We start from the raw sequence: 25,821 nt of genomic DNA, 5'->3' as shown, positions 1-25,821 counted from the left end.
TTTGAATGAGCTCTAGAAAAATTTTTCTGTAAGTACAGATGTATCCTAATCCTATCTTTTGGAATCTGGTCATGCCTTGAGGCAAAAATGTTAGTTTACTATTGCAACATTAAATAAAAATCCCTGCTGTTACTGGTAACCCTTGATATTCTTGTGATTCATGCAGATGTCCTATTTTTCGCTTTGGAACTAAATTAACATATCCTGTGTTCTAGTAAGTTAGATAAGTTATGCATGATTGATTATCTGAAGTGGAAGCATTTCTTCCTCTTGTTGTCTTTAAATTTCATGATGAATTTGCAAATAGAAGTTCCTAGTCTATAATATTAGTTTTGTATATTGCTGTCATGTGTCCTCTTGCTAGTGTTTTGTGTAGAGTCCCAGATTTTTCAGAAGTTTTTACAGGCCTCTGATTACTGATAACCTCTTTCTCTGAATACCCACTATTTCTGCTCTATCCTTTTTTTAGATAGGGGGACCAGAACTGAATACAATTTTTCAGGTGAGGGCAAACCATTTATTAATGTAATGACATTTTATTTCTGGTGTTATTTTCCATCACATTCTTCATGCATCCTGATATTTGTTTCTTTTTTGACCACCATTGCAAACCAACTAGTAACATGCCTATGGGTGGGAGGGAAAATGGCTTTTGTATGTGAATGAAGCACTCAACAGTTAGGCATGTATACTTGTGTACTGAGGAAGGGAATTACAAGGCAGGTGACACAAGCCACAGGGCAACCATTTGAAAGCAAGATTTATCTGGAATTTGTTTTCAGAGATTTTTACATGGGTAGTTTGTTGGAAATACTTAATCCTGCTAAAAAGGGATTGGGGAAGGGAATACATTTTTTTTAAAAAATCTAAACCACACAAAGTATTGATATCTGCCAGGATTTTTCTTACATTTTCCCCTTTTTTAAACCAGTGCTGATAGAGATAAAAGACTATAGTTTCCCATTTTGGTGCAGTGATGCGTTGTGTAATCCAAAGTAAGACAAACTGAATTAAAACTTTATGTACTGTGTTCTTTATTACTTCAAGATAAGTATGTTTGTCATGCTGTAGTTCTGATTTCTCCCTGGTTTCTTTTTGTTCCCCTGATACCTGAATTTTCATGAACTTTCTTTTAATAGGCTGAGAGAGCAAGAAAGAAAAGAAGCAGAAGAAGCTAGTCAGAAAGAAATAGAAGAATGGGAAAAGTCACTTTTAGCTCAAGCAGCACCTACAAGGATGGAGACAATGTGGGAGATTCCAGCTATTGGTCATTTTCTTTGTTTAGCACAACAGATTTTAAATTTACCTGAAATAGTATTCTATGAATTGGAACGTTGTCTTCTGATGCCTCAGTGTAATGCTTTTTTATCAAAAATAATGACTTCTTTGTTAAGTCCTCCTCATCGCAGATCTACATTACATCGCAGGCCTACCCTTTCTTACAGGACTTGGGAAGCCGCACTCAGACAGAAAGTACAACACTGGTATACTGTTGTAGGGCAGACTGACAATCCTAACAGCTCTGCAGAAAAACTTGGATTGTGTCCCCAGTTTTTCAAAGTCCTCGGAGAAGTTAATCCCTTGGAGGAAAAACCATTTCATGAGCTACCATTCTACCAAAAAGTGTGGCTGCTAAAAGGTCTCTGTGATTTCGTGTATGAAACACAAAAGGATGTTCAGGATGCAGTGCTAGGTCAGCCTATCCATGAATGCAGAGAAGTAATTCTTGGTTACGACTACTTGGAAAATGCGTATGTTCATTTTCCACAGTTCTGTGGTGCGGATGTTCGGATTTACAAACAAAAACCTTTTCAGGCTCCTGAATTCCCATCTCCTCCCATCAAAGTTAAAAAAGTGTCACGTATCAAATTGGAGAAAGTAAAACATGGATATGTAAGCAAAAGCAATGGAGAGGTCAGTTCTGGTGGTAGAGAAGAGCTGCTACATCATTCCGAGACAGAAGTGGAGAAAAGTACGGACTCCACTGTTACCTGTTCAGAGAAAAACACACATTTAGGTAGCTTTAGAGTCACTACAGAGGAGATTAAGATTAACTGTGAAATCAAGACCTCAAGAGTCTGTGACATTAAAAAAACTGGTTGTTATAAAGAGAACTTGAGGAATTTGATTAGTTCAGGAGAGATTGTTAGTATGGGTGGTCACCCCAGTTCAGGAGAAATAAGGGCTGTGGAGAATGGACAAGGTTGTGCTGAAATGGCCAGAGTAAAAGCTGAGATCAGTCCATTCAAAGAGAACACGCTGAAAGCTTGCCAAATGCATGTCAATGGCACTCATGACAGCCAAGACATAAATTACCACGAATCTGCTAAAGAAACAGTGCTAGAGAACTCGCTACGAAATGTTAAGAAACTAAATAAGTTGCGGGCAAAAAAGAAGAAAAAGAAAAAAAAGAAGTTGAAGGATATTCTAAATGAAAATCTACAGAGAAAACTTGATGACTTGCAAAGAAAGCGTGAGATTCATCTTCATCCATTCAAATCTTACAAATCTGAGATCCAGAGCAAGTTGTTTATAATTAAAAAGAAAGCAAAACACAAGAAGCACAAATCTGGTAAGTTGACATTTTTATCTGTAGTAAAACTTAGAAGGATACAGATTTTTTTTTTTCTTTTAATTGTTTTCTTACCTGATTAATCTACATTTTATTTTGTGAAACAGGACGGCCTAACTGCATTAGACTTTTATGATATTAATTTTAGTGTGAAAGCTTCCCCTTCAATAACACAAGCATATAAGACAGGCTCATCAGCTGTTTAAACTATGATTAATTTGCAGAATGTATCTTTAGAGAGCATTATTCATTGGAAGAGTTTGTTACAAAAAATAGTTAGGAGAATGAGTCTGACTAGTTAGCATCAGAGAGTGTAGCTTGAAGTTGTTTTATGCTGTCTTAGGTCATAGCAATTGCAGAAATATTTCTCCCTTTTCTGATAATATTACCTTATCCAAATTACAAAGAAACACAAAGTAATTACATGAGATCATGAGTCTAAAATCATTCCTACTGGAAGTGGCAGTTTTAGGTCACCAAACAGTACCGCTTTGACTGTGGGCCTGGTCACATTTCTGCTTAGTCCGACAATTGAGATGCAGAATTTAAGCAGATGACATTTTTATTACAGATGTGGGCAGCCATCTAAGTAAGAGTTTCAGGTAGGTGATAGATGATCCAGATTTCAGTTAACTCACTTAAAAATTTTAAAACAATTTTAAAACAGTTAAGTTACAAAGTCCTTAGGTCAGTTCAAATTATCAGGTAGTTGTAGTATTTTTGATGTCATATGAAGCATCATATAAAGCTTGATCTGCTATCCTGTTGAGTCACGGGCTAAGCTGTATGTACTAGATTTTAGCAGACTGCTTCAAACATTACATTTTTTGAAGTGATGGGCTTATTTTCAGAACAGTGTAGATTGACAGTTAAATACTGGATTTCAGCTGAAAAGCAGAAAGCCAAAACCAAAAAATCTGTGTAATAAAACATCTTCTAAAGGGTAAGAGAATTCAGAGATCTGACACCAATGCATTTTAGCTAGAAGTTGAGTGGAAATTTAAAGCTAAGAAAACAAGTAGTGTTTAGATTCCAAATATTTGTGCAGAATACCCAAAGAACTGTCTTAACATGTAAATCACAAACTTCTCCCTCCAAAATATTTCAATGCCCGTATCTAAACATAAATGTTAAGAGTTACAGTTGAAGTTCATACATGTAATATTCAGCAGAAGTACTGTATTTTACATCCACTTTTGTGACTGTTAGCTCTCCAAATTTATCAGTGTTTTCATTCTTATTAAAACCAAACATCATCAAAATGAATAATAACCCAAATAGCAAATATGGGCTCTTTAATTTAGAGAACTATTGGATAAAAGATTGGGGACCGAGTGTCCTTTATTTTTCAGTGAAAGTATTTAAAGTAGGTCGCCATCTTCATTGTAACCCTCATTTTACAACAGATGCTTAAAAAAATCTACTTTCTGTGAATTAAGCAATGCTCATAGAACAGCATGTGTCATTTTTTAATAGATCATTGTTTTGAAAGACAACTACTGTTAGCAAAACAGACTGGCAATATTTGAAAGTAGCTTTGAAGTTAATTGATAGAGTTTATTGTAATAACTGCTTTTCTTATATGTGTCATAAAATTACAAAAATTTTAAAAAGCTGCCCAATTGCCTTCATCTTGATACTTGATAAAGTTCTGCTAACATGCTATTAAGTATTTTTAGTTACAAGTTTTGTTTTTAAAGATGAAAAGAGACAAATTTTGAAGTGCTGTTAGAAGAACTGTAAATACTGGCATGTGAGTTTAAACTTTTTTTTAAAGAAATGCATCATGAACAGCTATCACAGAATGAATGTATTTATGGTAAAAATATATTCTATAATGTAATCTCAGTGAAAATTCTTATATTTTTAATTTCTAATTTTGGTCTTGAGTAGGTCCCAGACTAAATCCTCCACTGTCAGTGGAAACTGTAGTGCTTACTGTAATATGCTTAATCCAAATACCTAAATGCAGGCAGTTCTTTTGATTCAAAATACCTTTTAATTGACACAGTGGAAATAAAGCTTATTAATAAATCTGGAATCAGGAGAGAGCTTCCCTTCAGTTTCCCTTTTGTATCTTGCATATGGTGCACAGATGCTAAAGTGAAAACAGAAATCCCTGGCTTTTCATTATCCCAGTTACCTTACATATATTGACCTGTATAGCTATTATGTGACCTCTGTTCCTTGCAATAAGTTTGTTTTGTTTTCCGAAGTGCTAAAAAAAGTTTGGGTTTTGGAATATCTTAATATCAAGGCTTATCTAATGCTGATCTGATGTGGGATTATAATGGAGATTATTTATCAAGTTATCATCCTTTGTGTTTTATGATGAGCTTTGTTAGAATGTATTTTGGGACTCAAATATGTTTCAGAAACTTATTGTAAAACAAACTAGGATTCCATACCACTAAAAACCTGAGAGTTAAACCAGTTGTTCTTTCAGTTTTAATTTGTGGTATTAAATGACTGAATAGTAAATTCAGTGGTAGAATGCCATTTACCTCATTTTTTTCCAGTTCCATATTGTGTCATAAGGAGCTTAACATTGCCAGAGGCAATTTAATATAGAAAATAATTAGTATATAGTTTTGTAAGGATTTGTATCTGTAACTGTAGATGATTACCAGATGCCATTAACCATATGAATTTACATTTTAATTATACGTATCTTCATCATTAGAGAACACTGCAGGTGTAGTATTACTCCCTTTCACTGTCTGTTTCAGACAGGAAGGAGATCTGTTAGTGCAGGTGGAAATCCAGAAAAGAGTAACAGTGTTCTGTTGTGAATTCAATTGGTGTTTGCACAGTTTTGTAACTGTGACTGCACATGGTGATGTCATGTGTGTCTGTTCAATGAGAAGTGATGGAAATTACTCTTCTCCATTTATTTTTCCCATGTATCTAACTACTTGATCTGCTGGATCTGATAGTTTAAGTCACACTTCGATGACATGTTTGTCTCCCTTCAGATAGAGGGCATAAAACATTCTTTTTCATCTGCAGGTGACAGACGTTGATTGTCCTGGGCAATTGATTGACCTGGGAGGGTCCTATTTCTTCTGGTAGTCTCTTGTTCTTTATCTCTTAATACACTGAGGCATTGCCCTTCTTATTCTGACTACTACTTCACTGAAAATTTTGATCTTGCTGGAGAAGGTTTTCCTAAAAGGTTACAGTATTACGAGAAAGAGCTTTTCTTCCTATACTTGTTAAGTGTCCATTAGTCCTGTAGCTGTTAGGCTGGAATGAGTAGGATTGGATTGAATTGAATCACAGAATCACAGAATGATCAAGGTTGGAAAAGACCTTGAAGATCATCTAGTCCAACCACTAACCTAACACTGACAGTTCTCAACTACACCAGATCCCTCAGCACTATGTCAACCCGACTCCTAAACACCTCCAGGGATGGAGACTCCACCACTGCCCTGGGCAGCCCATTCCAACCCCTAACAACCCGTTCTGGAAAGAAATGCTTCCTAATATCCAGTCTAAACCTTCCCTGGCACAACTTGAGGCCATTCCCTCTTGTCCTATCGCTTGTTACTTGGTTAAAGAGACTCATGCCCACCCCTCTGCAACCTCTTTTCAGGGAGTTGTAGAGGGCGTTGAGGTCTCCCCTGAGCCTCGTCTTCTGCAGACTAAACAACCCCAGTTCCCTCAGCCGCTCCTCGTACGACATGTGCTCCAGACCCTGCACCAGCTTCGTTGCCCTTCTCTGGACACGCTCGAGTAATTCAATGTCCTTTTTGTAGTGAGGGGCCAAAACTGAACACAGGAATCGAGGTGTGGCCTCACCAGTGGTGAGTACAGGGGTAAGATCCCTTCACTGTTCCTGCTGGCCACGCTATTGCTGATACAAGCCAGGATGCCATTCATGCTAATGCCTTATTGTTTTGTAATGTTTCATAATGTTTAAGGCTAAGTAGTATTTCTCAAAGCTCTTCTGAAATTTTATTTTCTCTTCAAAGATACCCTTACAACATAGAAAAGTGAGATTTAGTAAAACTTTCTGAATTCACAAAACCACTTACTTTAAAACTGATCATAGCCATAGTCACTCTTTACAATGTTTAAAAGTACAGGAGGTAGAAAAGAGCATCAGGAAAGTAAAAGTTAGTACCCTTCCTTATTTTTTAACAGGGTGTTGTTTTTTTTTTTCCTGCTCTTGGTTCTCTGAGGCAGCTAAATGTAACTGAGTTACAGTTTATGTTTATATTGAGATGATTTGTACATTCCTGGCTTGCTGTAGCAGTGGTACCCAAAGGATACTGTTCGTGAGTATAGACTAGTTGTGCAGTTTTTTTAGCTGAAAACTTCCCATAACTATTGTGAGCAGAACTTGTTGAAGAACATAGCCATGTCATGAGTATTGCCATAGTTATGAGGTTTTCTTACAAGTATGTACAAGATGTAACCATCTTATTGAATCTGTGTCTTTGAAACAAGGTGATGGTTATTAGTTATTATTGTGGCAGTGTTCTGTGTCAGTATTATTGACAGAGTGGTACTGAATATGGTGGAAAGACAGAATCGGAGATTGTAAACACCTTGCATGCTACACTTTGATTTTAAATGTTGTTACTCCAGTTAAATAAATTAGGCTATAAACCCTTGAATTAGACTGCAACAATGGTGGTAGGCTTGTTGGATCTGGACTAAACTATGCTGAAGTAGATACCAACAAAGGTTGCAGTACAAGGCACAGTACAAAAGCATGAGAATTCTGTGATTGTGTGCTTGAAACAGGGATTGGATGAAATTCAGAACATCTACAGGGTTGAGAAAATAGAAGGGACCAGAGGCTTCTTTAAATAACTATTGTGAGCCTGAAGCAGAGGTTGAAATAAGTGTAAGTTAAATCTCTTTTATTCCAAGTACCAATATAGGATACACCTTTAGAAGAACCTTGATGTAAATTTCTATGCCCTATACATATATATATAAAACTATATATATGTATATAAGCAGTCCACCGTCTTCAAGTCTGTTTCACAGTATATTTTATTTCTTTAGAGTACCATTACATTTTCTGTATAAAATCAACCATTGCTGGAATGTGAAGAAATTAATTTAGTAGTCTGGCAGCAGTTTTGTAATGTCTGGTGTACTGTCCCTGGCAGTTTAAACTTCACGTTTGTCTTCAGAGTTGTAAAAACTTCTCTGTAATGTTGTCTAGCCTCTAGATGTGGAACAGCCTGTTAACCATGTTGAAAACATTAAATGAGGTATTCTACCAAGTTGTAACAATGTACTCAATGTGTTCAGCTGCAGTGTCATATCTTCAGAAATATATACCACTGAGGTTTTATTGGGTTTATTTCTATTGTTCTGTAAATCAACATTATTTATGCACTTGTTCAGACCTGCTTTGCTGTTTTGACTATATAAAAGCATACACTGTGTCAGTGTGGAAACTTCAAAAGTCTATGGTAATGCTTCATCTTCCAGGTTATTGGACTTTATATTTTCTAAAAGAGGAGCTGCTGGGAGCAAGGTAGATAGGAGAATAAAGAATAAACAGAGCATTCTCAGTAGTTGCCAACTCTTTGAAAGACATGAAATGTTACTTGCAAATTTGTGAACAGGAAAATAATAGGGCCATTTTTTTCAACTTGAGAACAGTGGCGATACTAATAGAACGTAATGAGAAAACAGGAATTCTTGCAGTTGGGAGGGGGCTAACTTTATTTTACCATGGCAAGTACTACTGACAGTGTTTGATGTCAAAAACATCTGTTTCCCCATCTGGGGGAATGAGGCTCTGCTGCATATGAGGTAAAAATTGCGTTTTTATTAAAAATTATTATTAATATACATTTTTATTTAAAATTGCTCTATGTTGTCACTTTATAATTGGAAGCACAGATTGACATTACTTTTGTTCTTCTAGGAGAAACCACAAGGACTCATACCATAGTTCATACAAAAAGTTTTACTAGACATACAAAAATGTTCCTGTTTTCAAGTCAAAATTATTTGTTATGATAACTTAAAAATGGGCTGTACTGTCCTTGCTGGTAATTTACAAATGTCAAGAGCATTTCTGTGGCTTAGTGTTTTATTTGTCTACATTTCTATGCCTCTAAAACAAAACAGGACTAGAAGAGATCTGAAATATCATTTATTTATTTCCTCCTCTTCACCCTTAAATGGCAAGACCAACTTGAGATGGCTTCTCTTTTAGTTGAATCTAATCTCCCTAGTGGGTTTTTTGGATGCTGGTAACTAGGGTCCAGGCCCTAGTTTTTATGTTACTTTGTTAATTGCCTGCACGCCTGTGATAACATGTGTGGAATTTGTTTTGGCTTGAAAGGAAAACCTGTGGGCAGCCAGACACCTGGACCTATTGAACTTAAATAACATCTAAGAATTTTCTCAGAGCTGGCTAAGGGTCTCTTGGCTAGTGAAATGTTGATTTCCAGTGAATCTTAGGACAGAAGTGTTCCAACAGTCGTGTTGTTTAAAAGGAATAAATGTGAAAGATCTGTAGATCTGGATTTGTTTTTTACTTTCAGCAGTGAGTTTGTTTAACAAATTACTTGATGGCAATTACAAATACATAGAAGGAACATGGATAAAAAACAGCTCTTAACTATCAGTTGAAAGTATAAAATAATCGAATTTCTTGGAATTGAGAACAGATGATAACTTAAAACAGTATTAATTTGGCTCCACCTACTGTGATCGACATTAATTTAGCATTAAAAATTTAAAAGCAGTAATGTAAAAATTTTTCACCTTTGAATTTTATTTATTTTGGGTTAGGTTTGGTTTGTTACATATACTGTCTTTACTCTGAGACTGAGTCATACATGAAACCTGAAATACACTATTTCAAGCAGTACAGATATTTCAGTAGTTTCCAATATGATGTTCACTTACTTTGAAATCAGCTTTTCTCAGAACAGCATTGTTTCACATTCACTTTAGTGCTTTCACTAACCTCAGTTATTGGCTTATACTAATACTCACTATACAGGTTTCCGTCCTCATCTTTCTTCAAGCATCGAACACTGTCTGGGTGGACAGGGCAGTATCCAAGTTAATGTTACTTGTGTCTGCTTAATAGTTTTCAGCTTTTTTGGCAGATGAGTAAGGGCTTGCTCAATTAAGATTACTGTAGAGAACCTGTATTTTACTGCGTTCCTGCTGCAAGATGGAGTTTGTTTTGATTCAGAAAAAACAATGGTGTGAGAGCTAAAATGTTACAAACTGCACTGTCCTTTACTGCAGGTTGCATGCATTTTGACAGTGTTCTTGTTTCAGTTTAATATCCAAGTGGTTTGTTTTGGCAGGTAAAGTCAGGAAATGTGCAAATTGAGCTTTTGGGTTCTGATGCTACCAGCATCCAGGTGTAGGTTGGTAGCATGTTACTGGAGAGAAATATTAAATCAAGAAAGAGGTTTGTTTTATATCCCCAGATAACTGAATTATAGTTTAATTTAGGATAAGATTTGTTGTAGTTTGCTTGAAGAATAAAGTGATTGTGTATTTTCTCTTTATTCACTGGTAGAGAATGAGAAGGACTCTTACTTGTCGCACATCCGGACTTGTCTACTGAGTATGGAAGGGCTCTTGCCTTAGGTGTCTGTAGTTGTCCCCTCTGTAATCTCAGTAACGGCGTAGTTCTCTGTCAATGTTGGAGGTGATATAAAAGAGCTTATCCTATCCTGCAGCATGAGAGGGGCAAAAGGGATGATAGTTTGTTCTGGTTTGAGTGAGTGGCGGGGTTTTTTTGGTAGCAGGGGAGGGGGCTACAGTGGTGGCCTGCTGTGAGAAGCTTCTTGAAACTCCCCCAGCTCCAAGCTGAACCCACCTTTGCACCAAGGCCAGGCCAATTAGCTGCACTGCTGCAATAAGGTATTTAAGAAGGGCAACCTGGAAGGAGTTAGGGGAATTGTGAGAAGTTGTGAGGAGAACATCTGTGTGAACACTGAGGTCAGTGTGAGGAAGGAGGAGGAAGTGGGGGAGGTACACCGAAGCAGAGACTCCCCTGTATCCCTGGTGAGATGGCACGGCTGCCCCCGCTGCCACCCATGGGTGGAGCAGATGCCGATTTGTGTCCTGTGGTGGGCCCCACACCGGGACAGGTGACTGTGCCCAAAGGAGGCCGGGACCCCATGGCAAGAAGCCCCCACTGTTGTAGTTCAGCACAGGGAGAACTGCAACATGCGGGGGTGACCCACACGCCCATGGGAGTGACGCATGTTGGAGAGAGCTTGTGGAGGACTGACTCCTGTGAGAGGGGGACTGTGCTGGAACAGGGGAGGAATGACAGAAGTTTCCCTCCCCGGAGGTGGAAGAAGCGGCAGGACTGACTGCACCCCCCATTCCCTGCCCCCTGCACTGCTGGGGGGAAGGAGGTAGAGATACAGGGAGCAAAGCTGAGCCTGGGAAGAAGGCAGGGGTGGGGGAAGGTGTTTTCAAGATGTGGTAATGCTTCTCACAGTCCTACTCTGTCTGTTACATGTTGTTATTGTTGTCAGCGTCTGTATTAAATTTTATGTTCTTTTTTTCTTCCTCTAATGAGTCTGTCTTTTGCCTGCACCTTAAAGGATGAGATCATCCCTCCTTGTCCTTATCTCATGTTCCTGGATCTCCTTCTTCCCTCATTCTCAGCGCTGGGGAGAAAAGGGGGAAGTGAGCAGCATCTTTGCTTATCTTCCCCTTCTCAGTGCTCTGGGGGAAGCGGGGAGTGAGTTTCTGCGTGGTACTCCATTGCCCTCTGAGCTCAAACCATGGCATAGTTACAACTTCTGTCCAAGGTACGATGTTTTGTAGTCTCTTACCCTCTGAACTGAAACCCAACTGAGATATGGAACCTGTTGGAAAAGTCAGTGTGGAGACAAAATTAGTAATTGTAGCACAGTAAAGTCATGTTAGTGGGTGAATGTAACATTGCACAGGAATAATATAGGCTGATATTTCCTAGCTTTAGAACAGTTCCATTTGCAGCAAAGTAGAGTTTTTTTAATATAGTTTTGATGTGTATATATTCGAATACAAACCATTTTTTTAATGCAATAATGTTATTTTATAATTCTGTCAAGGGGGAATAAAACTTGCTCTTTTTCCAAAGAAGTGGTGACTATATTTGAAATAAAACTTTATATCAAAACAAGGTTAAACCTTAATCTTTATTACAACTATTGTCCTATAGTGGGAACAGGAATGAGAATAAATCAATATTTATAAAACATTTATCAAGTACTTGTCCAAGTAAGTATTTCTCTCAGCAAAAAATAATGTAGTGATGCTGGATAGGGAGGCCACTGTTAGTGCCTCAAGATGAGAGGCCTAGCAATAGCTTTTATGTCATTGCAGCTGTTGAAGGAGAAGGCCTCTTCAGCTATTTCAAGATCGTTATTTTCTTTGAACTTCTTGTTTCAGTTTGAGAAACTTAAATTTGTTTTGATGAAGCATGTTTTTCTCATTTCATTCTTATTTGATTAGGGAGAATTGTAAAGAAATTGTTTGGACAAAAGCATTATCTTCCTTTTGTGCAGTGCAGTCCTGCATTATTGATTCCTGTGTATTTGTTACTAATATATCTATACTGTGCAAGGCAGTCTTAGAGTCACAGAGCCATAGAAAAGCTGGTTGGAAGGAATATCTGGAGGTCACCTAGTCTCATTCCTTGTTTGAAGCAGGACTGTCACAGGTACCAGATCAGATCAGCTGTGACTTGAAGACCTCTAAAGATGGACTTCTGTTTATTGAGCCACTGTTCCTCCTTTCCCCTCTGAGAATTTTTGCACTGAAATTACTTTATTGTGTATGTGTAGAACTCTTGTGTTGTGGTTTGAACCCAGAGGGCAACTGAGCACCACACAGCCATTCGCTCACCCCTTTCCCCTCAGGAATGGGAAGGAGAAAAATGAATCAAAAGGCTCAGGAAGGGAGATAAGGACAGAGAGGGGTCACTCTCCCATTACAGTTATGGGCAAAAGACTTGTTAGGGGAAGAAAAAGAACACCACTTCAATTCAAACACTAACAGCAACAATACTTAACAGAGTGGGCCAGTGAGAAGCCTTACCACATCTTAAAAACACCTCCCCCCACCCCTCCCTTCTTCACAGGCTCAGTTTTTGTTCCTGATATCTCTACTTCCTCCTCCCCAGCTGCGCAGGGGACAGGGAATGGGGGTTATGGTCAGTCCCTTTCTCCCTCCTTTGGGGGGAGGGGGAACACTCCTTGCATTCTTCACCAGCTCCATGTGGTTCCCTGTCACAGGAGACAGTCCTCCACGAATTTTCTCTGGTGTGAGTTCTTCCCACAGGCTGCAGCTGCTCCCATGCTGCTCCATCATGGGTCACCCCCACATGTTGCAGTCTTCCCAGCACTGAACTACAACAGTGGGGGCTGCTTCTCCCTTCAGACTCCCATCCTCCTTTAAGTGCAGCCACTTGCTCTGGTGTGGGGTCCACAGGTACCAGGTTGGAATCTGCTCTACCGTGGACCCCTATGGGTGGCAGGGCGGGCGGCCCTGCCATCTCACCAGGGCTGTAGGGTGGTCTCTGCTCTGGCGCACATCCCCCCTTCTTCCTTGTTCCTTCCACTGACCTCAGCGTTCACAGAGGTGTCTTTCTTGCAACTCCTGATCACGACTCCAACTCCTCCTCCCAGGTTCCCCTTCTTAAATATGTTATTACAAAGGTGTGACCACCATCACTACTTGGCTCGGCCTTGGCCAGAGGTGGGTCCGACTTGGAGCTGGGGGAGCTTCAAGGAGCTTTTCATAGGGGCCACCACTGTAGCCCCCTCCCCTGCTACCAAAAATCCTGCCGGATAAACCTAGCACATCTTCTTAAGTGATTGATAAATTATGACTAGTAAAAGCTGGGGACTGAGAGGTGGGAAGCAAGCAGAGTGTGTTGAATTGGAATAGGTGACCTGAAGAGATAATGCATATGAGCCTCCTTATTAGAAAGATTTATTTTTTCCTTCATTATTTCTTAGATGCATTTTTCTAACTGTGATTCCTTTCAGTTAGCAATTAAATGTACTGGTACGTTGAGTATGCTCTGAAAGGTATAGTGTGCTGATTGAAAAATGCATCTAGCTGCTGTCAGAAACATTACTTCATCAGCTGAAATAATTTAAGCTATTTTAAATAGGCTCTTTACCTAGAATTATGGGAAAGGAGCTCCAGCAGACCTCAGTGGAGTGGTTTGAGAAGTTGGAACTCACAGTTGATGCCTGTTCAACCCCTTAGTGATTTTACTCTCCATACAGAATCTATGCCCACTTCAGCCTGGCAGTTGAAGCTAAGTGACTGCTCTGTGGTGGCATGGCTGAAGTGTTCACATGGTTATGCTACGTGAGACAGCGCCAGTAGCAGGCTACCTGGTAGAGGCTGACATTCCTTACCATTGCTGCTGCTTTTGCTGAATGTATCAGCCTGTGGTCTGAGAATCTAAAGTAGCAGATCTTGATAGATTTTTATTGTGAAAATCTGATCCTTGGTTAATTTTATGCAAAGATTTTTCCACTTAAAGGTAAGTGAATTGGAATATTTTTAGATACTGAAGTCAGTTTGGAAACTGGACAAAGGTACAGCTAAATTGTCTCAGGAACACTAAATAGAAGTTTTCCTTTATCATCTTTGTTTTTTTTTTCCTTGAAAAACTGTTAAAGAACATTTTTCTTTTGAAACTTGACAAACAAGAAATACTACTTTTGCAAAACCAGAGATAACTTTTTAAAAGAGAGATTATCGGTACTATTGCTATAACTTCTTTTGAATTTTAATTTGGTATTTTATAAGGATGTTATTAAGACAGAAGATTAGTTTGCTGTATATATTAATTCTCTCCCATTGTGTAAGTATCTGTAGAGTTTTCTTGGGTTTTGGTATGTGATATGTGCCTGCACCATAGAGTAGCTGGTGTGTATATTCACAAAGTGGGAAACAGACTGTGATGCTGCTTTGTACAGAAATGTTCTTAGTTCATGGCAGATGTCAGCCTGGGAACTGTGTTAAGTCTTGCTTTATGATAACCCATATGTCATACTCTATTTTCAAAGGTTTTTTTTTTTTCCCTGATTCAGTTTACACAGGTGAGGCTCATTTTCCTTGTGCTTCTAGTCTGTTTTTCTAATTCTTGTTTCTTGTTCTGTGTTACCCCATATCTTCCCTACTGCACGCTTTTCAGATGCTACTGTGAAGGAAGAAATACGTACTCCCTTTTTGGGGTAATTAATTATAATTCTTCCTAACAATTTTTTCCCCCTTTTCAGAAGGAAGTAATGGGGAGAAGAGAGTATATTTCTGTTAACTGTTATTTTTTGAAGTATGCTGCATCATGCAGCACCTGAAGCTGGAAATATTCAAGTAAATATTTGCTGAAAAGTATGCTGAAAATACTCAAAAAAAAAATGAAAATTTTAGTTTTACTCATATTCAAAAATTTCTTTTTGTAAAGAAGCAAGACAGTCTAGCTGCTGCATGTTTTTATCCCTTCATGTTCTTGCCAGATAGCATTATTTTACAGGGCTATAACAAGGAACCAACCTATGACCAGACTCCTTTTTGAGTCAGTTTGTCAAGAAAGCTGGTATTAGATGTCTGCTTTAGTTCATTAAATGGACGACACTGTTCTCAGCAGTAGCAATTATGTTTTAAATGCAGCTGGATTCATAAACTATATAACAAAAATGCTGATTTGTTTCCCAATTGTCAAAGTGTTTGGGTCATTGTTCTAATAAACATGCTTCTCTTTTGTCATTTGCTCTCTAATGTGAAATCTGTGAGTGTTTATTTTAGGTAGTTGAGGGCTTTTTTGTTATGGGTTCAATATGTGGAGTTTCAAATCTAAGTTGATTTATTGATTTTTATATGGTTTGATTTTATGTGGAGTTTCAAATCTTGATCCTTTGATCCCTGTGCATGGTCCCTTAAGTGTGTTTTATTTCACATTCAGGTAAGATGTTCAGGAAACTCACAGTGTAACAAACTGAAAATAAGATAGTGTAATAAACTGAAAATATAGAAGCTTAGGCATCTAAGAATAGGTGTATGTATATGTATATAGGCATTTGCACACACAAGCAAGAAGCTATTAGGAAAAACACATAAATGCAATTCCTGCCAGTATTTTCATTAATATCAAATCTGCCTGTATTTGTGTTATTACTAAGTGCCTGTAATGATTCTGCTTGACAACAAATTCCACATACTTTGTATAATTTTTTAAATTAAAATTTTTTTTAAGGTTTTTAATTATGGTCTAGGACTGCTGAATGTGAGCACAGCGATAATCTTAGAGTGACGGTTTTGGTCTGAATGACCAGGTCAGAGTGAGCTTGTTTCAATTTACCATGTGAATGTAGAAATAACCATATAAGAACTCCATTATCTTGCATATTTGGCTTGGTGCCATAACTACTTGATTTGAGAAATGTATGTGATTTTTTGAACCCTGATACTGTAGGCAGTAGAGCCACTTGCCTTACTTCAAGGAGGTTTTCAGTTACATCTGTGTTCTTATATAGCACAGTTAAGTGTGAAGGGTGTTACAGGAAGGTGTTTGCTTTCTTCTAAAATGTTAGGTTTTGCCCCGGCCAGAAAAAATAAATTAGTAGTGTGATTTCATTGGTAACTTCAGCATGTTCATTTGGGGATTTCCAGATATTGCTTGTGCTTTGAGGGCCTTTTTTATATAAGATACAGATAAGGTCCCAGACCCTAATGTGTGGTTCACTTTACAGTATCAGAGAACAAGTCTTGCAGGTAAGATGCTGTATTTCTTAAGTTTGTGGTGTGAGTTTTGGATTTCACTCCTTTCAGAACAGTGGTGTGAATGTTTCTTTTATGACTTAAATTTTTGGGTGGTATATTATAGTGGGTTTTTCTTTCCCTTCTTCCTCCCCTCTGCCCACCCCCCAAGACTGCCATACACCACAGATACTTGTTTAATGTTTGCTTTTGCTGAATCTAGTTCTGATTCATCATGTTTATGTGACTTACTGTCAGCCATCTGTTAGTTACAGTTTAACTTTCAAGTCTGTATGTAATTTGGTTTTACTAATGAAGTACGACAAACAGCATTATGAAGCTTTTCTCTTTTAATCTTACAAGGAAAAAAATCGGTATCTAAAAAAGCAATCACAAGGAAGAGGAAAGGTGTCACAAAGTCTACCATACCAGAATTTCAGGTAAATTATTTTATTTTTTGTTTTAAGCACTTGAAATCTGAATGTTTGTAAAATAAATCCTTTAGTTTCTGATAGACCTTGGAAATCCTAATCAAAGGTGAATTTCCTTCTAGTTCAGAAGGTTTAATTTGATAGTACTTTTAACAGTGCGTTTCACCTTTCCTTGATAGAGGATGTTTTAGCGTTTTTTATTATGTGCAGCATACACAATGTTTCACAGACTGTTTAATATCCCAGATAAACCTATTACAGGACAAAACCTGTAAAAATGAGTTGTTGTTCATGGAATTTTAAGGTAGATATAATTGTCTGGGACAAAATTACTTGGATTTTGTATGAGGTATGATACTGTGGTCCTTGAATTGAAATGTAGCTTGGTTTACTGAAGGACTTGCAAAAAATTTGTAGGTTCCTGTGCTCATCTTGTTTTTACCCCTTATCTGCACATGACCTTTAGAACAGAGAGTACTAAGAAAAGAATGCTAATTATGATAATGTGTTTTTATGGTACTGTAATAGAAGTTTTACAGTACTTCAGTTCTAAATAACAATTTATATATGCATGCTTGCTTGGATTGTTCTCCTTTGCCCATAAATTATTTTTTTTAGAAAATTATCTGTGCTATTCTGAGCAGTAGACCCACATTAAATCATGACTGCTCTCTAAAACCCTCACACTGAATCAATTTATTCCATGATGATGATGTATTTCAGGTGGAGCGAGTAGAATTTCTAGTGATAAAATGGGTTAGAAACAGTTGATATTGAGAAAAGACTGATATTTAAGTGTACACTGACTTCTGTCTATATTCTAATGGCAGTGGCTAAAATGTTTCCTAGCTGCTCCAAAAAATAAGTACAGTGTCTAAAAATTTTATGTTTTCCCAGCACATTACCTGCATGCCATGGATGCACAGAGTTAGGTTAGAAATCAATTTTTTACAGTATTAAACTACTGCATTTTAAGTAGTCTGTCTAAAACATTATCTAAAATTTAGCCCAACTTTTTATCTAACCAAGGCAAACCGTATGTTGACATATCTATCTAAGCGTAAAATTAACATTATTACGATTACCTATGTAGAATCTTAATTAAAATGTAACAAAACAATTCTGACTCTTTTGATCAAACCTAGGCTTTATCTCTGTTTTAGGTGAAGCTAAGATCAGTTAGTACTGGCAGTTTAATCTTATTAGCGGTCTTTTTAACAATGTAACCTGCCTTTTTCAAGAGGACAGGCAGGACTGGTATGACTGCTAGAAGTATTTGCAAATAAATATTAAAACATTCATATTTAGAATGCTGCTAAAATGTTTAGAGCCTAGTAGAGTATGCTTCAAGGTACTCTGCTCCACATACATGAATGACTAAGCTTAATGACATTATTTAACTGTTTGAAGGTGAGAGTATATTTTTCAAGTATTTGGTAAGGTAGCTTGAGTGTATACAGGTCCTGTGAGGTATGCCAGGGAGGGTATAAATAGGGATATTGTTATTCATATCTAAGCATCAGTTCTTTTGGAAGAAAGTAAATAAATGAAAATTAAGATGTTTTATGTGCCTGCAGCCTACAAATTTAAAAAAAAAAAAAAGCCATAAGGCACTTTATTTCATAAGACTAGATCCTGTACTTACGTATAGATGCTTTACCTGAAAATCATAACGGCATTAGAACTGAGAAAATGAGTATTAATAAATCTTCTAGTATGTGCAGTGACCCAAATTATACATTAAAATCAATTATTAACAAAAAAATTCAGGAGATAATTGTACTACTTAATCCTAACATTTATGCCATTTTTAAACAACCTTTTGAGGAAACATACTGCACAGATTTTCTGCTCTCTATCATAGATTGAATGTCATGGACAAAGCAGTAAAAGCATAGGTTGGTGAATGTCACTCCTTCCTTATATGTCATTTCAGACCTTATATTGATTTCTTAGCTCAAGGCTACTTTAAAAAAAAAAAAACAAAGCAAAACAAAAAAAAACCACCCAAAAAACCACAAAACAAAAACAACAACAAAAAAACAAACCCACAAGCAACAAAACAAAACAAACTCAAAACAAAAGCAGATGCGAATTTAATTCTCTTTACCAAACAAAAAGACATAAAAAACATGTCCTGTTTTTAATATTTTGAAAATTATTTGAGGAGTGAGTTTACAGGTTCATAGATCATGAGTTAGTTGTCTGTTGCGTATTTCCTTTTAAAAGAAATTCTGGGTTCCAGGGTTATTATTACTGTTGCTCATTAATATTTTAAAGAAATGACAGTAATTATATTGCTGTACAGAAGGGACACTAATGTGGTTTTCTGGGGTTTCTTTTCCAGTTACAAAGTACGTTTAGGTTTGGTAACAAGTGCTTTGTCTCAGCCTTTCCTCCTTTCCCCTCACATACATACACATGTAGCTATATAGACCTACATGTACTATAACTAAGCTAAAAAGGAACGCACACATTTTAAGGAACTGGGCTAACTTCAGCTTTTCTGTTTAACTGTGTCTTAACAGTTTCAATTTAATCAGCTATGGTCTATATTAAATACAGATCTTGAAAGGGGGCTATCAGGACATTTTCCACATGGAGATAGCATCAGTAAAAGAGCAGGTTCATAGGAAATAAAAGTATAATTTATAATCATTACATGGATAACCTGAAGTTTAAGCACAAGACCCCACTGAAGTGAGTAAATATTACGTAAAAGATTGGCTGAAGTTAAGCGGGGCCAGGAGGGGGGCATCAGTGATCTGGGGAGTACACTAGGTTTGTAGTTATGAATAGATCCACAGATGAGGTAGTCTTTTTGTAACGATAAACAGTTCATTTATAAATTCTGAGAAAAGGATCACAGGAGAGTCCCAAGCCGGAATAGATCTTGGTCCCCCTGTCTTTCTTTGCAGAACTCAGAGGAGATTTCCTGTCTTTCCTCCTTGAAGTTCTAGCAGTCAGTGAGGGTCTTTGAGAGATTACTGAGATCTGAGATTGCATCCTAATGGGAAAGTTGAACACCAAACTTGAAAATTTACTGGAATACTGAGTACCTGAGGCCTCCATTGTATTCAACTGAAAAACAGGATGCTTATCGCCTATGAAAATTAAGACGATATGTAGGAAGTACTGTGCCTGATGTGGAAATGTCTGTGTGGTAGTTAGCATGTACATAACTAATTACATGACTTGGACGTTAATGGAAATATTTACAACCTGAATCTTTAAGCCACCATGTAGTGTTCTAGAGAGTAGGGACTAATATTCCACTTCGAAAAGTCGTAAAGGAGACATTTTTTTTTCTCTTCAGATTCTTTTTCTCATGACAGGTGACTAGAAGGCATGTTCTTCAAGAGCAGTATGTGAAGCTACCAGTAAACTATTGGAATGTGACAGAATGATTAGATGTAACATTAATACCTTTCTTTTTGCCTTCACATTAACTTACCTGTTAGAACATACAAAACAATCTAGAAAGGCAGTACTGTTTACAGAAAATTGAATTGATAAGTTCAGTCAGTTAACAACCATGAACAAAGAACACTGAAACATACATTAGAGTCTCATTATGAGAAATAGCAGCTAGATTCCATATCAAAATGACCATACAAAATACACTACACTTTTTATCTTTTCATCTTTCCTTTGAAATGCTGGGTTCATTCTATGAGATGGGACATGTTAACCAGGTGAGACAAGTTTCAGAAATAGCTTCTTCCCAATCAGTGTGCATCTTTAGTACCTCATCTTAAATCCTGTGGTGAAATGAAGAAATATAAATTTCTTCTTGAACCTTTTTGTAGTGGTTTTCAGTACAGTATAGGAGTATTTTACATACTAAACTCATTTTGACAGTAAATCCTCTAAACTGAGCCGCTGTTACCTTCCTTGTTTGCCAGTTGATAACTGACACACAGATAGATATTAGCCTCAAATGTACACCTCTTCTGATGAAAATTGGTACTTAGAGTTTTGATTACTCTTCCCTGTCACCTCCAACCCCAAGACAACTAAACTTTATATATTTGCATTGTTTTTTCCATTGACATAGTTTGGATTGGTACACACTAACAGTTCATCAAATCAGATCCTTGTGTCTCAAGTGACTGTTCTGAAAATGTGGAACAGGACTGGGACCTGTGAAAAGTTTGTCTGCATGAATTGTCTGATGACATGTACGAGCTTTTTAGAGTGAAAGATAGAGTTGATATTTCCAGGACACCATTCAACTAACAATAGTGAAATCATCCTCCTTGCAAACTCTTATCTTTCTAGAAGTGAGTTCCTAGAGAGAAATTCACCCACTTCTAGCAAATGAAGACAGTATCTTTCTTTGGTTCATAGTTCTGCTTTATCTTTGATCCATGGTACGCTGAATTAAACATGTCTCGTAGGAGAAAATAAAAAGCAGTGATAACATTTTAAAACTGAATTGTCAGGTATATAATCAAAGGAGTGGATTATAATTGTGTAGGGAAAGTCTTTATCCATGCTTTTACGGACTTCTGTCAAGGGTTGATGTGACAAACTTGCACCTTTTTGTATAATAATATAGTATCATAAATTTCTTTGCAGGCCAGATGGGAAAAGAAAAGCCAATATAATGGTAGTAATACTATTTTCTGGGTTAAGAGAGAAACCGTTTGCAAGTTAATTTTACATACATTGTCTACAGCAAGACAGTGCTAATTTGTTTATTCATTTGCTATTTTAAATTTGATAAATGTGAACACTGTAAACTTCAGTTTTAGTCACTCTGATTATCCAGTGCTCTCAGATGTACACAAGTGTTATGCAAATAATGGCATCTATGTGTTAGAGGTTTCTGAAATTTATGTATTTTGCTGAAAGTATCAGTTCTATATTTTAATAGTGAAACAAAGGGGTTTTTATATGATTTTGCTGCAAATCTAGAACTTCATGTGTAAGTGAAGTAAAAATATAGTTATGAATTGCTGATTTGGGAAAAAAAATAAAAATTTGCAGTTGTATGATAGAAGCATCTTTGTGGGTTTTTTTCTGTGCGGATTTGATTTTCTTAAATTATTTCAACATGTTTTCAGTAGTAATGAAAACATTTCCATCTAAGGTTGTTCAGAAAGAAGGAAGTCTTAACATTATGATAACCTGAAAGAACCTGACATATTCCAGTTCATTAAGTCTTTAATTGTCCTAAACGATGGTAAGGTTAAACATACAGATTACTTTTGTTCGATTTTTTTCAAGAAAATAGCATCCATATTCTGAAAGGAAAAGTGTAAAAAGCTGTTTTCTAAAAACAGGAATAGGAAGAATATAATACTTTTTCAAAACATAGATGTAGGTAGATTTAGTACATGGCTAGGTTATCTTTCAGGAATACTCTGTATAAATGTATAAAGTTATGTTCAGGAAAAAGTTTTAACAGAAAAAGTGTAATTATGTTATATCGACAGCATAGTCCAGAGGTAGTACACTTAAAGTCACCAAAGAGTTGTTTGACACTCAAACCTGTTCCAACTCATTACTATACTTGAGACAAAGTTGGTAGTTGTTATTCACAGAATTTTTAAGAAAATACCTACATTTTGAAATGGAAGCTTACAGGCAGAGGTATGGTTTATGTCTGAAGAGTGAAGTATTTTATTAGATTTTCTTCTTTTCAAAAGGTCCTTTTTTTTTTTTTTACATCTAAAAATGCTATAAGAAAATAAAAATTAAATGGTGGCACTAAGTAATACCACGTGCTTATAGATTTTACTTAACTTCATTGTACATTTTCCAAGTCCCACATTACCAAGTGTTTGTTCATTTGTTTTTTAGCTTATTTGCACTAATCTTGATGAACTCAGGGAATTAATCACAAAGATTGAGAATGAACTCAAAGATCTGGAGGACATTAAAAAGAAATCGGTATGTGACATTAAAAGCTTTCTCTTGTATAAAACGGTGCCAATTATTTGCTGAGGCCTGTCAACTGAAGATTTAATGCCTGTTCAGTAACTGCATGAAGCCTTATAAGGTTCATACCTGGAGACTGTAATCTTTTCTGTATATAGTGCTCTGTTCACAGTGGTTTTATGATAAGTAAATTCAATAACTGTGTTAACACTTTTCACTGCCAAAATAAAATGTGGATAGTGGTAATACCTTAGGAGTAGTTAATTTCTATTAAACATGTGACCATTCTTCCCTGAGGACAAACTCTTGCACAACAAGCAGTTACAGGATAGAGTTCTTATATCTGCCTATGCAGTGCTGATCAGATCTTCTTGTGAGCTGACTCTTATGTTGCATATCAGGATTCCTAACTCCTTTTGTTTGCAAGTACGTTATTAAAATTGGCTTTGTTTCATTTTTATTCAAGTAGGTTGTACAGGAAAGCATGCTGTCTGGCTTTTGATACCAGATTGAGATACGAATTTTACTGGTGTACACTGGATCACTCAGTCTGTGCAGCTGAAAACTTCAAAAGTATAACGGTTGGACAAGAGAATCCCAACGTTTGGCATTTTGTAGGAGGCAGTGATCCTCATCAAGATGGTGTATGGTTTTAAATACATGAATAGTACTCATTTAAATGGCCTTCTATAGCCAGCTTTTCTTATTACTCTTTTTCATTGCAGTTTTGTTTATTAAACCTTTGGTTGGCATTTCTATGAATAGTAGTATTTAAAAATGTTGCTTTTTCTATACCTTAGAAGTTAGGCTGATAATTTCTGTGAATGTCTTTAATCTGATGCAGAAACAATTTACTCTTAAATTATTTAAATAGGGGAGAGAGATATGTGAGGGGCAATATAAATTAGGATTCTGGAAGACAAATTTCAGTGCAGACACTTAGCATAATGGTTGTTAAAATAACCAAAGGAATAAAAACAGAGTTAATTTGAAATTATGTTGTAGTTGCTAACTTGCAAATTGGTTTTATGGTAAGATTGTCGAGAGGTTATCAGAAAGGCTAGGTCAACAATAGAAGAAAAAGCCAAAATGAGAGTACACATCAGCATTTCAGTGATCTTAGTGTAGGTAAGACTTTTGGTCTACTAGTAAAACCGTACCACAAGACTTCTTCAAGGGTAGACAAATGCTAAATATGTCATAATTGCTCTTTGAACTGAAATCTGATAATGTCATTATGTAAATAAGTTGCATGACTTCAGCAGGAATACTATGTTTAGTTCTAGTCGCACCGTCTTAAAACAAACACTTAAGTACAGGGGAGTTAAGATACAACTCATTCAGCATTCAGAAGTTGTGAGGTAAGGACAATCTGTGTGCTTATATAGATCTGTTGGATCATGATTCTGGGTCTCTAAACACTTGTGTTAGAAACTTTATGTAAAGAAAAAAGGCTAGGATTAACTGCTGAAGAAGTCATTATAAGGAAACAGTAATGTGAAGTATTGATTTTTGAAAAATAATTATCAGGCAAATTTCATACTCACTTTTAAAAAATACAAATGGAAAGATCTTAAATCAGATGAATAGTCCATAAACTTGACTTGCTGAAATGAGGTTTCACTTTGCAAGAAAAGTCATTAGAATTTGATTTCTGATGTCTACCACCATGTGTAATTAGGTTAGATACCTTAAAAACTGGAGGAAATTAAGATTTTCATTCTTCAGCTCTGGCACAAATGACAGAAGCAGTTTCAGAAGCATACTGAATAAAGTATGTTTCTGCTTTTCTGAAGTGCCTAGTCTGTTAAGTAAAACGTTGTTCTAATTTGATGATGGAAATTTGACCCAATGTGAAAGCTTATTTTAATATGATGGTATTATTTTGATGCTGTTCATGGACTTCTTTCTTGTTTTGACCTAAAGATGGTGGTATTCTTACTACTTCATGGTAACTTTATTGATTTTTGTTTGCAATAGTGGCCTAGGTGAAACCATAGGAATCTTTCTTCTTTGTGACTAACCTGCTCAGTAATTCCAGTTTTAGTGGTTGTTAGCACATACTACTGGGAGAAACCCTCAAGGCAACCTTTAAATTTATGTTAAATACTAACACATATTATAAGTATAATCTTTTTCTTAGTCCTAACTTCCGTTTGTTTCCTAGGAGACCATTCTAGAGTATGTAAAAGGAATTCCTTCTCCAGAACTTGGAAGTACTGGAGTCTGTAATGAAAGCTGAGCTGTAAGACTTCTATAACATGAGTAAACTTACTGTTTTCCCACATTTTTTGTAGTTGGACAAGTTGTATCTGACACTTTTCAGAACATCAGCTCGAGCCAACAAATGACATGAGAGATTTTCAGTCCACACAAGTTTTGTTTGGCAATTTAAAAGCAAATTCGAACAGGGTTATGTAATGGAAGGCCACGGGTAGTTTTAAGTGTAGGCATTGCTACCAGTTTCTTCTACAATGATGAAGTACTAAACCTGATAGAAAGGATTTTCACTGTTTAGTTGATTAAAACAGTTTGGTTCTGTGCTCTTTTGTACACCTGTATTGTCTTTTGAATTAGCTATGAGTAATACTTTTCCATTTTAAAAGTCATGCACTTTTTCTTGATTACTGGTGAATTTGTTTTAACAATTACGAGATTTGCCTTAGTGCCAGTTTGTCATAAATGTTTAGAGAGAAAAATGAAATTTAACCTCAGTTCTTTAATTTTAAACAGAAGTTCAACTCAGTATTACCTCTTCCTGGACTGCTTCACTCTTGGAACTCTAGCCACAGTTCTGAAGTGAGACTTCAATTTCGCATATGTTTTCAACAGACATAAGCCAAAACTGCTGCCAAATAAATCGTTCCTACTGTCTGTGTCTCTGGCAGCTTATATTTTCTGTGCCACCCCATGAGACAGTGTGGCAAAATTCTCTGTTCAGCTGCATGGTGAGAGAGTTAGTCTTTGATAAACCTAACTGTATTTTTACTGCTGCTGAGGTGTGTGTAACCCAGATCAGTTTTCTAGAGCAATTTATCATGCAGTTGCACAAATACCTGTACTTGTGTTATGCCACAGTTTGAGGGGTCATTGTAAGGACAGGAATGAGCATCTGGGGGCAAAAGAAAGTGGGACTGCTTTTGACAGGGAAAGTGACATTTTGTGGCAGGTGAAGTTGTATGTGATATTACAATCAGGGGTGCT

The 25,821-nt window shown here is 36.7% G+C and overlaps 1 protein-coding gene across 3 annotated transcripts in view; it reads left to right on the top strand.

Annotated features, from left to right (window-relative positions):
* BRD10 (bromodomain containing 10) overlaps positions 1-25,821 on the top strand; it is a 55,673-nt gene that overhangs the window by 9,427 nt on the left and 20,425 nt on the right. For 2 of the 3 annotated variants that reach the window (XM_074812555.1, XM_074812556.1), the window contains 3 exons: positions 1,140-2,572; positions 16,664-16,740; positions 22,540-22,629. In XM_074812555.1, coding sequence (XP_074668656.1) covers positions 1,140-2,572; positions 16,664-16,740; positions 22,540-22,629 — 1,600 coding nt within the window. Of the gene's footprint in view, positions 1-467; positions 503-1,139; positions 2,573-16,663; positions 16,741-22,539; positions 22,630-25,821 lie in introns of those variants that run through there. The other variant, XM_074812557.1, reaches the window with a different exon arrangement.

Source organism: Strix aluco, chromosome Z (assembly GCF_031877795.1).
Source record: "Strix aluco isolate bStrAlu1 chromosome Z, bStrAlu1.hap1, whole genome shotgun sequence".
Classification (NCBI taxonomy): Eukaryota; Metazoa; Chordata; class Aves; order Strigiformes; family Strigidae; genus Strix; species Strix aluco.
This window is presented reverse-complemented; position numbering and strand designations above follow the sequence as displayed.